The following is an 18,614-nucleotide window of genomic DNA, read 5'->3' as shown; positions in this document are numbered from 1 at the left end:
CAGAGAGCTCGGAGCACAGCTGGGCTCTGCTCTGACTTTGTTCCCCATCACACCTTTCCCTTTCAAATCCCTCCCAACACAAGGCACAGGGAACCAACCTGCCTCAGGAAAAACCCGGCTCGCAGGGAAAGGCTCAGCCTCTCCCGGCTTCTCCAGTTGCTATCACTGCTGCCAGAAGAGTTTCAGTGCCCAGGCAGATGGTCTGCAGCTGAGCCTGCCCTCCCTGGCATAGCCTAGAGGCTGCCCTGCTTCCAACCCCATCTCACAGCAGTCCCTGATGTACAGAAGTAGCTCCAAGCCTCTTCAGTGGGAGATATTCCCACAGGGGCAGCCTGGGCTGGTCCCACCCCACACACAGGAAAAAATCCTTATCCAGGATGCCCAGGGACACCCCTGAAGTCCCCTTTTTGCCTTCCAAGTGTAGAATAATACACATCTGTGGAGTGGTTTCTCCTCAGATGAATTCAAATCCTTTCCTCCTGTTTTGACTGGGAACTCCTAAAAGCTCTGAGGTGCTGCAATGACTAAGAGACAGAGTAAGGAGGTAAATAAAGTAGGTGAGAATTATTTCACTGGCTTCAATCATCTGGAGAAATCATTTGCATCCCTGAGAACATCCTCTAACACACATCTCCTTCCACCATCACCTGCTAATTCACTCCCAACTCCCAGTGACAATTGTCGCTGCCGACTTGATAACGCTGCTTGTGTCTGGCTTTGGAGGAGACGAAGCACCTCAAACACCTTATTCATCACTCCCAAACCAATCTTCCTGCCTTTGTTGCTTGCACAGGCGGCTGAAGAGAAGTGCACAAATCTTAACTGCCAACTCATCGTTGGGAAGCAGCACACAGGGAAGGAGGGAAGCCCGGCACTCGGGAATCCAGACACCGCAAGCTGCAGCTCGCGGGGCTCTGCCCGCAGGCACACGAGGAGAAAAGTGTGCCACCAACTCCTCTACCTCCCAGCATCAGCTCCTCACAACAGGATTGCAGCAAACACTTGAAACTCCAGCAAAACTCGGGGAATTGGGTCTTTCACACAGCCCTGAGGCACCCCGTGTGCTCTGCACGCTGTCCCCTGTCAAGGATCCACTAAAACACTGTAGCGATGCAATTTTTGGAATTGCTGCCCCCCTCCAGATCCAAGGAGGCCTTGTAGCACCCCTCCTTTATGCTGTGCTCACACAAGAGACAAGGAGGGTCAGCCCTGGGATGAAGATTTGGCTCCCTGGCCCTGGGCAGGAACCCACCAAGCCCCTGAGTGCTGGAGAGGAGAAGCCCCTCTTGCATGTTTAATCACAGCTGATTAGCAGTGGTTAGGATGAGCTCGTAGGAGTCCCCAGTTGTATTTTTCTAGTCACAGCACAGCTGGATTTGGCCACTAGCCCTGCCCTGAGGGGTACACCCTCAGCACCTGGAATGGCACAGAGAGGAGGTGCTTGTTCCAAAGACTTTGCCCACAGCGGAGCCCAGGACGTGCACTCAGAGGTGCAGGTACCCCCAGAACAGGTCCAGTTTTGGTGTCTTTTTGAAGCAATGAGACAAGACACAAAAGCAGAGCATGAGCAGCCTGATCAGCACTGGGAGCACACTCAGATTGTTCATCAAAACGTGCTGAGACCACACCAGCTCCAGGGATTTAGTCCCACTGCACCCACACAGTGCCCGTCTGCAGCTCCCCACACGTGCAAGCCCTTGCCTGGCCAATTCAGACCCACCAGATCCAAGTGTTTGCTCACCAGAGCACCAGCACCGGTGCCATCTGGAGAGCTGGCACTTCGCACCAGGGACACACCAGGACTCTGCCTCCCAGACCTGGAGACTGAAGCATGTGCCCGGCACGGCTCGGCACCGGGAACGGCCGCGCCGGTGCTCCCGCAACGCACACCTCCCTCCCCGGCTTCCCCCGCGGGGACACAGCTGCTCCTCCTGGCTGGGTGCCACCCTCCCCCCAGATATGCCAGGAGACTGAGGCTGAGGCGTTAATTCATTCCAATCTGAAGCCAAACAAGTAAAATTCACCACGAGCAGAAGCCTTCCTACCGCGCTCATCTGCACCAAACCACATCCTAGAAGACGCACAGTACACAGTCACAGGTGAGGCAGTTCCTGCCAGGAGGGGAGGCAGCAGGGATGGGCTGAAAGGTTGGATAGATGGTGGAAAAAAAACGAAACAGAAAATGGAATGAACAGAACAAGGACTGAGTTGGTGACATATGCATCCTCATCGTAACTAGGGGACCTGGCTCCTTCTGAAACACTGTAATCCCAGCGCAGTGTAAAGCATTTCCATCCTCCTGAAAAATCAGCTCCCTCCTGGCTGTACACTCAGCTGTGAGCTTGCAGAAAGGCTGCAGCATTTCCTACAGCAGCTTTTTTTTTTTTTTTTGTATTGCAGTTACAAGTAAATTCTTGCTCAGATGGAGCATCTCTCCTGCCATGCAAACATGGGGCTACTGTACAGCGCCGATCATGATGTTAGTGTAATTAAGCTTTGGTTTTATACTGCACAGAGAAGGTGCAAGGCAAGTTAACAGTGATGTGTGGCAGCCCCACGGACTCAGGCTGCCATTCAGACATGCTTTAGGCATATAAAAAAATCAAGAAGCACTTATAAAAAATTTAAAGGGATTGGCTTTCTTCTGCCCCAGCTCCCTATTTCATAATACAACTTCGGAGCCAGTGTGGCTCTATGAGAAGGATTTGATCCACCACCCCTCCAGCCTGTGGAGGCTCTAATCCTTCCCCTCTCATTTAAAAGATAAAAGGTGCTGCCTCCCCCCCACCCGCCCCACGCACCACTGCAGTCCTGCAATACCTTTGTCCGACATCACTCCCCATGGATCCCATCCTCCGAGACGGCAACAAGGGGCTCACCCCATGGACATCTTCTGTCGTCGCAGGCGGGACAGTTTTGACATGGGAATTGCTCTCAGAAGGAGAATTCTTCAGCTTGGCTCTCGCCATCCTGCGAGCTTTGGCTGCCTCTGTGACTTCCTCCTGTTTCCCCCCTGAACTCTCTCATACATAGCAATCCTCACCGCAATCAGTTTAGAGCTGTCGGCACGTACCATCTCCTTCCTTCTTCTCTCTCCCCAGTCACAGCTGCTCAGTGGAACAATCCTGCCCTGTACATTTATTTTGGTAGTGAGGGGAGTCAAGGCAAACTCTGTGGCCTTGCTGCTGCGACGAATTTGGTGCAAAACAACCGAGAAAACATCCACAATGCAGAAATCCCCGAAAGGGCTTTGTTTGCTGAATAATGAAACTGCCCTGCCTCGGTTAAAGAAAAGATTGCATTGCTCTTATCACCACAGGCAGGGCAGGGGCTGGAGGATTATATTTTTTTTCCCCCCATCCCTGTTTTTCAGTAGCAACATGAGGGGGAGGAAGCTTTTTTATCTTATTCCTCTGTGTACAGAGCAGAGTGTGGACTGCGTGCCAGGGAACAGACTCAGCAGGCTTGGCTCGCACACACAAAGCAGCAGAGCAAGGTCCCCTCCTGAAAGCACCCAGTGTGAACCCAGAGGAGAGGAACTCACTGCTGGGGCTCAGGCACTGCTCACCTGGCCAGGCAGGTGCACGTTACCTGGCCCAGGATGACCCAGATTTCCCTCTTCAGGTGACAACAAAAGCTGCTGCTCCTTGAAGGTGCTTGGCATCGACCTCTGAAGATGTCAAACAGAAAAGAGAATTCACTGTGGCCAGTGGAGACCTGAGCAGGTGATAATCCCCCCGAGTCCCTCAGTACAGGTGGGATTGGAAAGGGGGGAGAGGGGGAAATGGTGATGTATCCCGCCCTCTTTTGGGGATGCCACCAGTCCACAGCTGCTCGTGCTCGATGGCAGCCACAACAAACAGCATCTTCCAGTGGCCCTGGACGGTGCTGCAGCGCTGTGGGAGGGGGCACAGGGCTCAGCACCACGGACAGCGGCGGCCCGACACCACCCCAGCTCTGCCACATCACCCACAGCACGCCAACATCCCCCCAAGGTCTGCCACCATCACCCCGAGTCATGCCAACCCCACCCCACGGCGTGACAACACCCCACGCCAGCGCTGCCCCGCGGCCCAGCAGTGGGGTGGCAATGCTGCCCCACCAAGAGTAAATGCAAGGACTGACCCCAGCAGGATGTCACCACAGGAACAAGTGCAAATAATTCAGCTTCACCAGGGGGTTCCTTTAAAATTGACACGTCAACATACTGACACCTGGAAGGGTCTTCCCAGAGCCTGGGAAGGGTAGCTGGGCAAAGGTTGGCTGTGAGGGGAGGGCAGGAGCTGCCTTGGAATGGGATCCAAAGTACTCCCCTGACAATCCCTTCTGGCACCAGCTCTGTGTCCCAGCCACACCACACACCTCCATAATCCCCCCTGGCTGTAGGAGCACTTGGCACTCGTGTCTTGCACCAACCTCTGTGAAGCAAAGGCCAATCCTTCCCTTCTCCTCCCTCACCAGGCACAACCAGCTCTGCTCTCCCCTCAGAGATCAATGCCCAGCAGTGATTTGCCCCATGACACAAAGGCAGTTCCCAGCTGCTCTGGGAAGAGAAACAAAGTCCCTGTTTCCTGTTAACCAAATCCTTGTTTCCCTACTCCGGGCATTATTTCTTAATGGGATTTCATCCTACAACATCCTTTATTTCAGCATTTTGAAATGTAAAATGGATAAAAACCCACAGCCCATTTGCTAATGTGCCAGCTTTCAGAGTACATTTAATTTCTTGTTTTGCCTCAAAGTGATTCATTAGCTCAGTGCATTCATTTCCTACCCGAGTCATTCCTTTCTGCTTCATGGTTTGATTCAGCCTCATCTTCAACTTATTGCTCCATATCTCTTTACTTCAGGGCGTTGTTCTCAAACCCCAAATATAATCACTGCTGTCAGCCCTCTGGATTGGAGTGTGCCCAGCTCAAGGGCCTGATGAATCCTCCTGGACCACAGGAGCCACTGGGATGGGGGCAATCAGGTCTCTCTTTTTGGGAAAATTCTACAATTCTATTGTATTTCTGACTGCAGAAGAACATTAATTTTAGGATTGAGATTAGATGTGAAAAGTGGCTTATGCTTAAGTTATCATCTCAGCACTAATGCCATCACAGAGCAGCGTGAACAGGGGAGGGATTAGGGAAAGACCTGGGGAATTTTAATGGAAAATGGAAACCCTCCTGTCATACTTTTGCATAAGGTGACAAAAAGCACATCAAAGAACCCCTTCAGGAGCTCTGCCTGCAGGAGCCTCTCCATGAAGCCACCTTCTCTGTCAAGCACTTGAACACAAACTCAGACAGGAAAACCAGACAGGGGGAAATGACCCAACACCAGGTCAGAAGAAGCTGCAAACGGGGCCGTGGGTGTGAGCAACCATTCCCCTCCGAGGGGGAAAAGAGGTCGCCCGATGCCGAGGAACATCTGCGAGGCTGGATGACCCCACAGAGTGACTCAGAGAGCTCAGCTCTGCCCTGAGCTGCTGAAGCAGCTACTTTGCTGTAGCTCTGTCAGAAAAATATCCCTCTCTCGGCAATGCAACGTGTTCCCCACTTCACCTCAAGACCCACAGCCCTGGCAGCATCTCCCCTCCCAAACCTCCTCCCCGACGGTCACCGTGTGTCAGGAGGAGCAGCTGAGGGAGAAGGAGCAAAGCAGGAACCTGGAGAAAAGGCAGCCCAGTCCATTCAGCACACCCAGAACACCCACTCTGGCTGAGAAACAGCCTGTTCCTAGAAAGAGCCGTGGCTGGAAGTGCCCCCTGGAGCACAGCTCGGTGAGCCAGCCCTGCAGCGACATTTTCGGCCGTGCTTCAACCCATGGAGTCCAGGGGCAAGCCACACATCAAGCACCTTGTTTGAACAGCACGTTCTCCCAGGGAATCCAGGAGGGAAAAATCAACAAAACACAATCCCTGTAACATCAAAGTCCGAGCAAGAATGCCTCTGGTCCAGAAACACTCCCCGGGTCAACTGAATGGCAACCATCTGACTGCAAGCCAGGAAATCGATGTTTAATTTTAGTTTGAGAGCCCATTACAAAGTGCTGATTTCTCATTTCAGTGTCTACATTATGCAGAGACCACTGCTGTGCCGGGGGGCTGGGGAGATGGCTGGGAATTGCTGAGCAGCAGTTGCAGGGGTAATAATATTTCTGAAAATAAGATTTAGAAAGAAGCAGATTCTTCATTGCTCCTAATTGAATCCACAGCAAGTGCATTGTTAAATATTCTCCCTCTCATTCAGGTTGGTTTCAGTCCCAACTGCCAAAACTCCCTTTATGCACGTATTCAACTTATTATTAATAAAGCATGACCCAGTCCATCAGAACTGGTTCATGAAGCAGGAAGGGGTTGGGTTTTCCTCATTTTCTTCTGGCAAACAAACCTGTTCTGTAGAGATACCACCCAAGGGTGTTAAGTGTGCAAAGCCTTCTGCAAGGAAAGCCACTTTAATGTATTTAAAAACCTTCAACAGTCACCTTGAAAAGCATCAGCTCTGTAAAGACAATTCCAAACCCACAAAAAGTAGCCTGGGTAGGGAAGCACATTTTGCCAGAAGAGAAAACCAGCTCCCGACCGCACCAGCACCTCATGGGAGACTTTATCAGCCATGGCAGAGCTGCTGCTCTACAAGAGGGGCTGTGTTCACACAAACAGAGTGTTAACTCAAGGGAGCCAGAGCTGAAAAGTCATTAAGGTTCATTATTATCCCCTTCAGCAACCCCCTGGTTCTATGGAGCCACTGGACAAGTAGCTCTAGGAAAATCAACTTCCCCTGCACGGCCCCTTTGGCTGCTCTGTACTCCTGCTGCCTTGGCAGGGCACCCCTGATCTCCCTTTATTTAATAACATACCACCAAGGAAAAACAAGATCCCATGGCATTTACTACTGCCACAAACACTTCTTACATTTCAAGACCCCAACAAATGCCACAGCACGACATTAATGGCTCAATAAACTCCAGAGCACAACCAATACTTCGACAAATGCTACAACCCCCCCTGGCCCAGCCTCTTGCTGAAGTGTTTTTCACGAAGTGCACAAGCATCAGTTTTGCCCTGGAGTCGCCAGGGGATGCCCTACATTGTCACCAGGCACTTCGCAAAATTGCTTTTCAAGAGCTGCCAATGTTTGGAGGTTGCCAAGGCTCAGGCAGAGCCCTGCAACCACCCCCCCAGCTCCCCACCGAGGTTCCTGCAGCCAGCCCAGCACCAAGCCACTTCAAACACCAGCAGACACATCCCCCTGCAACAAAGCTGTCTGGAAATGTCCATATTTTTTAAGAAATCTAAAGATTTGGGGTTTTTTTTAAACGTTTACTAATCATTCTCTGTTCCACTGAGAAGTTAAAATCACAGAAGACAGAGGTTCTGCTTCCTCACCAGAGTTTTAACTCTGTCATTTCTTTCAGTGAAATAACAAATCTGCCAAAAAAGAAAACAATGCAAAAAAACAACGTTGATGCTCCATCCCCCTTCTTTTGGCCTTTCCATCCTGGAGTGGTGCCAGTGCTGCTCCCCTCTGCACAGGGATGGGTGGGAGCATGGACACACTCAGGGCACCCTGAACACCCAGGAGCCCCTCACCTGCTCCCCTGAACAGCACACCCTGCTCAAGAATGGCCAAATTAACTCTTTTCCTAACAAGACAGGCCCTTTTCCCTGTATTTTTGACTATCCATCAGCAGCTGGAGTTGCAGCCCATGAGAGGGTTGAACCCAGAGAGCTTCATTCCTTTTACAGTCACAAATACGATACCAATACATTGATTAATTCAGATTGCAGATATTAGAATATACAGGAGATGCTTGGCAACCCTCTCTGGACAGCAAGGATGTATATATTTATTAATAAAAGTGCTTAGAGAATACTTTATCTATTGATTCCGAGTCAATTAAAAAATTCTCTCCATTTTTTTTTCCATTAGCCTGGAGAGGAAGGTCCTCTCTGGCCCATGGCCTGGGAGCAGGAGCCCAGCACTGCTGGGAGAGCCAGCAGGTCTTTCTCAGAGATGAGCTGTGCAGTGAAAACCAGAGTTTAAAAGATACAGAGGATCAAATCCTTCCTGAAGGAAAGTCAGGGATGGATGGGGACTCCTACCTGCTGTTCCAGGTGACCTGGGGCTTCCCAGGGGCTGCTCCCCATGAGAGAGACATGGATCCCCCACACAGCCAGGGGCTGGTGCTGTCAGAGCAGGGCAGGGCAGGGCCAGCTGGGGCCACAGCAGCACTTTGCAATTCAAAGCACTTGCAGACACGTCCTGCGTTGAAGTTCCCGTAGCCTCTGTGTCTGAGGGTCATGGGTCCTGCCATCCCCACCCCTCAGAAGCAGAGTGCCAAAGATAACGGGAGGATTTCCCAGAATTTCAGCTTTCTTTGAGGTCAATCCATGCCTTGGCATCTCCACAAACAGCACCAGTAACGGGCTGGGAGCAGCAGGGCAGAGACACATGAGAAGCCTCGCAGTGACTCCCCCACCTGTGTTCCCATTATTATTATTCATATTATTCATAATGCCCATTACTGTCACCGCAGCCAAAACAAGCCTCTATTACCCTGGGCTCAGCACAGGAATCAATCCTTTTCCCTGCAGTCTGGAGAGGGCCAAGATGCACCAGGGGGATGCAGAGTAGGACAGAGAGGATGGAAAAAAAAGCCCAAAACTCAGTGACTTCACAGGAACTTGTAAGAGGTCACAGCCTCTCTGAGTCCTCCAGCTAAGAAAGGAATCTATTGCTAATGGAATTATTTCAGTGGAATTTCTCCATGTACTACATGGAGCACACCAAGGCCCAGAGGACAGTCAGGAGCTGGGAGAGTATTCCCAAGCAATGGGGCTCTGAGCAGCCAGAGAGGGGACGGGCAGAGGGAGCAACACCCACGGGATTTAGGGTAGCAGCAGCTCCTGGAAGTGCCCACTCACCAAGACCCAGGGCACCAGTAAATCCACACTGTGCCCTCTCCTGCCTTGACTTTCCCTGGTTTCTGTTCCCTCCACACACTCCCTTGGCAGGGTTAATGCCTTTGCACCACAGGCTCTGACGAGTTCCCTGAGAAGCCGTCAGATGGATCGACACCACTGTGAGTTCTCCTTTGTATCTAGGACTCCTCCCTGACATTTGTCTTTAAAAAGTAACACCATTTATACGAGAAGTTGATTAATTCCACTTGTTATAATTATTCCCACAAATAAAACCAGCTATTCCCCCCCTGTGAACACGGGGGATAATGGTCCTTACCCTTCACAGCGAAGCGTTTCAGTTCCAGGGGTGAGGAGCTCTGTACCAAGAGCTAAGTGTTATTATTAAACTGTCATTAAAAGCATTTCAGGAAAAGTTCACAAAACTGCAGGATTTCTGTCATCACAGTGGCTGGCTGGGACAGTAGTTGGGCTGAGTGTTACTGCCAAAATCACAATGGTACCAAATTCCATGTCTCCGTTCTGGAGTCTCAGCTGGAGCCACAACCACCTTTGGAAGGGACTCACCTCCAAGCATTTCCCTGTTTCAGTTCCCTGTTGGACTGGTTCCCACCACGGTGGGACTGGGAGGCTGCTCCATCCCCACTACACTTCTGGAGGGTGCTCAGCACCACAGAAACCCACCAGGAGAGAGCCTGGAGCAGGGGAACACCGATACTCACTGCCACCACCGCCATCCCACAGCTGCCAACCAGTGCTGCAGCAAACACCAGGCACTCCAAGGCCCCTGGAAGATTTGCATGACACAGGTAGAAATTCACTGGCTGTGTTTTGTTCCCTCCCTTCCCCTATTCAGTCTTGGCAGCTGAGCCAGGCAGCACAACCAAACAGCACCAGGCAGCAGCTCCCTGCATCACCCAGCGACTCCTCAGCAGAGCTGGGGAGACTTCCCTAATAAACCAGAGCACTGGAGTTTTGGGGAAGAAGGAACAGTTTGGAAAGCGCAGAGGAGAGTGTATTTAGCAGCAGCAAGAGAGTTGGAAACAGAAGGAAACCTTTGAAGAGCTGGGCTGATGGAGAGAGATGGAAAAATTATGTAAAGTAAGAAAACACATCCAGAGCTTGCAGGCAGGCTGGGAGCCCGGAGGGGGACGGGCTCATACTAGAAGAGCCTTTGATTTCTCTCCTCTTCCAAGTGTCCCCTGCATTAACATCTCAAATGTTAACAATTTTCAAATGTCAGTGCTCAGAAGAGACGACCTAGGACTTCAGAAATGCCCAGTAACAGGCAGCAGTGCCCTGCGGTTTCCCTCCCACCCAGTGCCACAAGCAACCCCAGCCCTGGCTGCTCCCACTGCCGGGGCCTCAGCTGGTCCCTCCACAGATGGATGGAGGGGATTCCCAAACAAAACCCCTCCTGGCTGGCTCGGAGGAGGGAGGGCAGGTCCCCTTCACCAAGTAACTCCCCAGCTACCCAGGGAGTTGGCAAGAGCCCTTATATAACTGCGACGCAAGAGCCTCGGCGCTGAATCCCAGAACTGTCATCGCAGCCTTTGCAAAGCCATTTTTACCTCTCTAAGCGTGGCTCGTCAGCGACCAACATGAAAGCTGCAAACCCAGGATGTTAACTTGGGGCTGCTTAGCAGGGAGAAGAGAAATAGAGCAAACCTGAGCAGCTGCTGAACAAATATCCCTACAAAGCCACGGTGCCTCCGACACAGTTCCTGTTTCCGTGGTGCATTTTAAGTGCTCACAAGCAGAGCAATGAGACCCTGAAGCTTTACAGTGACTCCTAATCTCTTGTCACTTCTTCCCAAAGCAGGTTAAAATGGCTGGAGGAGAAAGGGAAGGTAAGTGTGTACCTGTCACAGCTGCTCGAGCCAGCGAGGAAGTTAAAAGCCCTGGGGCAAAATCTAAATATATATCTGCAAGGGAAGCAGGAAAAGTCTCCAGGCAGAGAGCACAGTAATCAGGCACGGCCAAGTCACTTTTCCAGGTGAGTACATAACGGGGTCACTATCTGCTTCCCAAGATTTAATGAGCCCAGCGCCGGGTCCTCACCCAGGCGGAGCTGGCAGGAGGTGCCGGCAGGGACGGGCAGCGCTTCCCAGAGCATGAGTCAGCCCCGGCTGCGCGCAGGGAGGGAGCACTGCGGGAGCGGCAGGGACGGGAGGCAGCGATGCGCACAGGAGGTGCCAGGGCAGCACCCAAACCCAGCCGAGGGGGAACGGGGGGCTCAGGGCTCCCCCCGGCACAGGGCTCAAGCTCAGGGAGCAGCCGGCTGCGTGACTGCCCTCTGCCAGCAGCTGCTGTTCGCTGCCTCCCAGCAGCAACGATCTTTGCACCATAAATGTTTACTGCTTGAAGCATTTGGGCGGGACTTTCCCCCCAGGAGTCTGAAAACGCCTTGGAAACACCTCTGGGTACCATCGGCAATACTCACAGGAGGGGTGGGGCAAGGAGAGGTCCTGCACCCAAACTGGGTCAGGAGGAGCATCAAGCCCAAACTGGAGGTCAGGAGGAGCACCAAGCCCAAACTGGGGGTCACGAGGAGCACCAAGCCCAAACTGGGGGTCACGAGGAGCACCAAGCCCAAACTGGGGGTCACGAGGAGCACCAAGCCCAAACTGGGGGTCACGAGGAGCACCAAGCCCAAACTGGGGGTCAGGAGGAGGAGCACTAAGCCCAAGCTGGGGGTCAGGAGGAGCTCCAAGCCCACAGCATGTGGTGGAACTACCACTGCAGCTCTCTAATGGTCTCTCCAGTCTCTCTAAGGACCTGAGCCCCTGCAAGATCAGGACCTTCCCCTTGCTGCCCTCCTTCTGCAGGTGGCTGAGCCAAGACCCTGAGAAAAGACAGGGATGCTCTGGGCATCCTCAGCCAGTGGCCAAGGGCAGGACAGACAGCAGACTCAGCCCCAGCTCCTGGGGCACATCATCCACTCACACTCTGCTCCAGGGGACACCTGCTCCCTCGGGAGCTTTTCCCAGGGATGTGACAGGCAGCAAGAGCTGGAAAGGTGCCTGGTGCCTCCCCAGACGCCTCTCATGAACCCTTCCAGCTCTTGGTTCCCAGCCCAGCAGCAAAGTGCCTTCAGGAGCTGGAGATGCTCCGGCTGGAGACACTCCACAGTGTTCCATCAGCCAGAGGCACAGCAGCGAGGGAGCTGCTGCAGAACACCTCCCTGGGCTCCCTGGCAGAGCTCACCAGGAAGCAATTCCACAGAGACTTTCAAAATGCCAAAGTGATTCCCACTTTGCAGTCTTAAAGGACTCCAAGCCTTTTTTTTTCTTTTTTTTGCATGTCATTTTTGTGGCAACTTTGCTTCTGAAGTATTAAAATCCTAATGAAACCCGAAGCAGTGTTTACTTATTACACGGCACTGAGAGTTTCTGCTTTAAAGGTGGAGAATTTCAGCTCCCAGAAACTTTCTTATAACTTTTTTTTTTTTTAAAAAGCCCACCAGAATTCCATGAAAAATTATCAACATTCAAAGGACAAAGTCTGGCTTTGAGGTTCTCCATCAGCTCTGCCAATTATGTCTCACAGTAATAAAATTTCCTTTCCCTCCCCAAGGTTGCTGGATCATGCCAGGTCCCATCTCCCAGACATTTTTCCCTTCTGTCACCATTCTTTTTGCAATACATTATATAAGACAGAGAAAATGGCAAGCCCATATAAAGATAAACTCACAATGTGCTGCAGAAATGAGGCATGAACTCCACGGAGTCTGTGACAGCCTCATCAGGGTGTGTGGGAAGGACTAGAACAAGGGGTTGTACCAGACCATTGATCTCCAAGTACGTTTCTTATTTTAACTTCAATGAGAAAAATCTGCTTACCCATCAACATTGTGCTGCAGCTGAGAGTTCTGCTGGGAGACAGGAGTCCCTACACCCAGGGGATGTGCAATTCCAAAGTCACCTGCACCCAGGGGATGTGCAATTCCCAAGCCACAGCCCACACTGTGCCCAGATGCTGTTGGGAATCTGACAAACAATCTCTTTCTTTACATCTTCAGCCAAAAGCAGGGGTCAGCACCAAGGCATTAAAAGGAAAAGGAATGTTCCTTGTGGCCATCCAAACCACCACCACAAACAGGCACGGTGTTCCCTAAAGCCTTAAATGCAGCAGTTACAAGGAGTCCTTTCACGGTGTATCTACCCCTGTGGTGTTCTTCTGAAATAAATGAGTAAAATAAGGTGGGCAATAACCATGTGGAACTCCATAACCCTGATGTAAGAGGCTCCAGGAGCCTCTTCTGTACAAAAAACCCCTGAAACTGTCCCCAGAAGTACCTTCCAGCTGTGCTGCCTTGTGCCAAGCCCGCCCAGTCAGGAGAAAGAGTTGAACTAAAGCCACAGAGAAAGACTTTAAGTCAAGTTATTATCCAGTCTCATCAGGTTTTGGTTTAACTTCCATGACCAACTCATCTGTTGGGAAGGGAATATCCTCTCCAGGAGTCGGTGTGACAGCAGATGCTGTTTCACGGGTGCCAGGTCTCGACTGCCTCATACATTTACAGTGAAAAGCACACTGGGAAAAAAAAAATGTCTTGGCCTGTTCTCATCTCTCACACAAAGACATAAAAAAAAAATAAAAAATTAAAAGGAATAGGCTGCAATTTTTTACACAGTGTCTCCTTAAAGACTGAGCTGCAAACATCATCCTCTCCATTTATATCCATTCTGGCCAGGCGGGAGCTTTTAGGACGAAAGATGGTTTAATAAACAGACATTCATAACAAGTGTCAGACCTTGCAGCTTCATCATGTGGAAAAAGAGTCCATTAAACCAAGTGAGAAACTCCCTGATAACTGAGGGTGCCTAACAGGATTAAAATTAAATTCTATCATGACTATGTTAATATCTGCACCAGCAGGTTCAGCTGTGCTCCTTCTCTCCCTAAAATCTGCTAGTGGGAAACAGAGGGAAAAAAGCTTAGGGGGGAAAAAAGGCCTTAAAAGTTGGAATAATTTGTTCCAGTTCTCCAAAGTTTCTGAAGAAAGCAGCCATCAGGTCCCAGAGTGGACCTCAGAGCTCTCCTGGGCTCACTAACACACACTGGAGCAGCAGCACCCTCTGTGCCTTCCATAAATCATCCTCCCTCAAAAGGGAACGGGGGATCACACCAGGACATCAAAACAACACTGGGAAAGGGCACGGGACTCATCCAGCCATGCATTTCATCTGTCTCTCATCATTCCCTGCAACAGAGAGGAACATCTCTCCTTTGCCTTCTCCCTCCTGCTAAAATCCTGATCCACGCTCCCCTCGCTTGCTCCCGCTGAAGCAGCTCAGTCCCCGGGGTTTGAGAGTCCTTCCATCAGGAAGGAATCCCCCCCTTGGACATGCACAGGGTGGTTTGCACATGTCTGTAAGCAGAGACATTTGTGCTGCTGAAGGCTGGGAGGCTGAACATTTCTGAGCCACAGAGCTCTGCATCCGGCACTAAAACCATTTACAAGTTCTTAGCACGAAAGAAATATTTCCCACTAGAGACCTTAACGAGAGCCGACTAGAAATTGGTTTTCCTCTCCATTTTCACACAATAGCTGCTGGCAGTAAATCTCTCCATCAGCACTGGGCAGTTCTAAGTGCAGATACTGTGTGGGAAGAATCCAAACAAAGTGACAATACCGAGCATTAAAAGCACTTTGGAGGAAGACGAAAAGGAAAAATTGTCGAACGGCAGCCCTGGAAGAGGCTGATGAGCTGTAATGGCTCTTTGTGTCACCACCTCACACTGACAGCAACCCCACAGATCCAGCTCATGGCAGTCCCTGCACAACAGCTCTGGGATGGCGACCTGGGAGTTCTCCATGCTGGAATGGGGCTGTAAAGTCTTTCTCCACATGGAAAAACCTCATGGTGCTGACTCACTGACCTGGAACTGGTGTATCCTGAGGTACCTCAGACAAACAGGGATGAAAGGAGGGACAGAGAATATGAACATCTCCTTTCTTGCTGACACATGAGTGAGCACATTCATGCACATATGTGTATGTGAACACGTCAGGAAGGGGATGTCCCTGTGCCAGGGAGCTGGAGCTGCTCCAGATGACTAGAAAGACCAATCTCAAGTCATCTGAAGTGGGAACTGAAGTGTCAGAGAAGGTCTTCAGTCTCAGCAGCGTGGGTGTAATTGCATCAAACTGTAATGAAGCAAATCCATCTTCAAAATTCCAAGCTCAAGAACGGTGACTAAATAGCTTCCTCAAATAAATGCCTTTCCAGAGACCAGCTGTAACTTCTTGCTGAGAAATATGGGCACCACCTAAAACCCACTCCTGTCCTTGAACAAACACCGTGACTGCGCATTAGAAATACCAAACCAAATTAGCACACTAGTGTCCATGCCAATTATTTCAATTAAACTCTCTTCTGAGAGCCAATTACCACCCATTTTATTAAATTAGGAATTCTTCAAACAATACTCCCATGCGGAGCTTTCAGCCCAGATGCAATTACACCCCTCACACGTCGTGTGGACACCGGGCAAACGAGTTTCTCTGAGTCTCTGCAACGCAATCACAGGTACAGTTTGGCTGAAAGGAGAAGTTTTAGGCGGGGTTTTAGCTTTGAAAAGCCGCATTTAGCACCCACCCGTCTGCAGGAACCCTTTCTGGTTAAGCTGCAGTGAAAAGGCCACTTCCTAATTAAACTGCTCTGGGGAACGATTAAGGCATTCAGAAATAAGGCAGCGTGGCTTGGCCAGATGCTCATGCCCTAGTGGTAAGAGTTACATGTGCTGGAGCAGGATTCCCACTGTTCCAAGGAGCTCACGCTCCGTGAGTCTCCCCGGTGGAAAAACGCCCACTTTTGGCAAAGGCCCTCCTTGCTCGTAAACATTTAACGGGTGGATTTTTTGCTGCTCTCTGACAGGATAACACATTTCTCAGCAATGTCACTTCTGCCCACAGGATGGCAAGGTCTCAAGCTGACATTTGCTGAACATCTTCACCACCTGCTCCCCAGAACTGCTCCTCTCTCCTAGACGGAGGAGACCTTTTCCTTGACAGCTCCTGCCACCAGGGAGACAGCACATACCTGCCACCCTGCCACGGTGTTGGTGCTTCATGCTCCAACTGCTCCGTGACACCCCACCAAGGCTGCTGGATTCACGGGGGCACTGACCCGAGGCCGAGGCTCAGGGAGGGCTGTGAGCAGCACGCCTGGAATTTGGAAAGCCCGATTCCCAAATAAACCTGCTCTGAAGTCAGGAACTCGCTGCAGCAAAGCTCGAGCGAAGCGATGACTTTGCTGACAGTCACCCCCGGCTTACCGGGAACGGGAATGAGACACGCGGAGCGGCTCGATGACTCTGCCCACAGCCCGGAAAGTAAGAGCTCCCTGCCTGAAGGGAGCTGCTAAATTTGCAGAGCCCCCCTCCCGCCGCTCGGGAGCCGCGTGGGCCGCAGGAAGCGCGGCAGAGCCACCAATCCAAACACGGTCGTGCGGGGCCGGCTCCGCTCCGCAGCCTCCCCAGCGCACTCCCCCGGCTCCTCCCGGCACAGCTGCCGATCCACGGCGCTCAGGAATGGAGGAGACACCAGCCCCGGGGCTCGGGAGGGGATCTGAGCAGCCCAGAGACCAACCGAGCTGGGAAAGGACTCACAGCCAGCAGAGTGGGCTCGCCACGCAGAGACATCCCCACCCAAAATGAACATCCTGCAGATCCCCAGCCCAGGTCGATCTCAGATGACGTGATGGGGTTTTGCCTCACCTTTAAGAGAAACTTCTCTAAAAATCCTGTTGTTGTAGCAGAGAATGACAGCACGCAGCACCCCCGCCCATCCCCAGCGGTGCAGGAGAGGGACAAGCCCCAGACCAGAGTGACAGGTTCGTCACAGTCCTCTGCAAACCAGGACCAGGGAACGGCCAGCACGGGAACAAGCACAAGCAGCACCTGAAGAGAGGGGGAGACAACCTGCAGATCCATGTTTAACTCCAAGAGTTTCAGGACCTGCAGAGAGGAGGATGACAGTGCCTTCCTCAGGACCCTCGCACGTTCCCAGGATGGGTGGAGAATCCCAGTCTCCAGCCTTGGCAGAGCAGCTGTGGCAGGAGGAGCACAGGGACAGCTGCCCAGGCAGGAGACATGGACATACCTCTTCCTTGCTCCCCCGCACCCTGCAGTCAGCACATCTCACATGCAAACACCCCACACCAGTCAGCTTTATGCAAAGCTACGACCAAAAGCTCGATGGCAGGTGACAGCAAAGAGTCCTGGAGAGAAAAATAAAATGACAGTTTCCCTGGATTTGGGGAGGTGTTGGACAGGAGTGATGTGCGTGTTGGCCTCAAGAGGGCCCCTCCACAGTGCTGTGGCAGAGCAGAGCAAAAATCATCTGTGACAAAGGAACTGCTGGCAGCAGGAGACATGAAATCCAGCTCGGCAATCCCACAACAGTGGGACACAGAGCCAGGCACTGACACTGGCAGCCCCACACGGGTCAGGGCAGCGATGCCACAGGGGTGAGAAAGCAGGTCATGCCCGAGATGGACACCCCGAGGTTTGTACTGACCACAGTGAACACACACACTCTTCTCCATCAGTTCATGCAACACCCAACACCCGTCTGGGGGCACAAAGTCCTCTCTGGGTGGCAAAAGGCTGCCCTGCTCTCCAGGGAAGGGTCAAGGGCTTAGCCTTGCTTCTCACACCACAGCTGGCAGCAGCTCCAGAGCCAGGGAGCCAGGGGAGCTGCAGCTGGAGCCCGCTGGAGTATAACACTGCACACACTGGCACGGTGACATGGTGACAGGGTGACAGGGCACCATGGGGCAGCCAGCACCTCACCAGCGCCCAGCTTTACAAGCAGCAGTTGCACACTGAGCAAAACCAGGTTATTTCTGAGCACAAACACAGCCAGGTACAAAACCAACCCTCACTATTTCTTAGCTCACATCAGGCAAGACTTGAGTTCATCAAAACAGTAACAGCACAAAAGGAAGAGGTGAATGAACATCTCGGCTTCACCAAGAGACACCTCGCCCTGTGCTCCCCCTCTCACCACACTTCAGTCTTTGCCCTTGAGCCAATCACTCACCTCAGCCAGTGAATTCACTGCTGTGTCACTCTTTACATTACCCAGCTGACCTCACAAGCTGACAGCATGGGCTGTTGTCCTCCTGCACAATTCCTCCTTCCTTCCTTCCCTCCGGCTGCGCCCACGCCCTGGCCCGGCTCTGAACCTGAAGGCTGCGGCCGTGGCTACTTGTACATCGTGGTACACATTTCTGCACACCCACACAACTGCTGCACAGAGCCAGGCAGGGAAAACAACAATGGCACTGGATCAGGGAGAGCACGAGCAAGAGGCACCCTCTCCATTACCTATTCCATGGGGAAAAATTACAGAGAAAACAAAGGGAAAACACACCTCACACACAGCCAATCCATCTGACAGCAGAGACTTTCATCCCTGAAATAGAGGGAATGCACCCAGCACATGGGAACTGCCCACGGAGCCACTGCTTTGGAGATGTCACAATCCCGACATGTTGGGTCTGTCTTAAACTTTGCTTTCCACCTTCCACTCACAAAACACCACTGCCACGTCCTGTGTGACTGTCAGCAAACAGCTCCAGGCTGTCTCTTGAAGAAGGATGAGCAGAAGAGAACCAGATGGTCTGTCTAGAGGAAAGCAGAAGCAAGACCAAGCAACTGTGGCCCCGGTGCAAGTCCAGAGAGGCAAAGC

At 51.8% G+C, this 18,614-nt stretch overlaps 1 protein-coding gene across 10 annotated transcripts in view; it reads right to left on the bottom strand.

Annotated features, from left to right (window-relative positions):
• The window catches only part of KCNT1 (potassium sodium-activated channel subfamily T member 1), an 81,522-nt gene that overhangs the window by 40,304 nt on the left and 22,604 nt on the right, over positions 1–18,614 (bottom strand). For 2 of the 10 annotated variants that reach the window (XM_032708290.1, XM_032708291.1), the window contains exon 1: positions 2,821–3,363. The exons of 7 other annotated variants lie outside the window; for them this stretch is intronic. In XM_032708290.1, the coding sequence (XP_032564181.1) occupies positions 2,821–2,969 (149 nt within the window). In that variant the 5' untranslated portion in view covers positions 2,970–3,363. Of the gene's footprint in view, positions 1–2,820; positions 3,364–18,614 lie in introns of those variants that run through there. One more of the 10 variants, XM_032708292.1, reaches the window with a different exon arrangement.

The sequence above is a fragment of the Chiroxiphia lanceolata genome, chromosome 21 (genome assembly GCF_009829145.1).
Source record: "Chiroxiphia lanceolata isolate bChiLan1 chromosome 21, bChiLan1.pri, whole genome shotgun sequence".
Lineage (NCBI taxonomy): Eukaryota > Metazoa > Chordata > Aves > Passeriformes > Pipridae > Chiroxiphia > Chiroxiphia lanceolata.
Note: the sequence above shows the minus strand (reverse complement) of the source record. Positions and strands in the feature narration are given on the sequence as shown.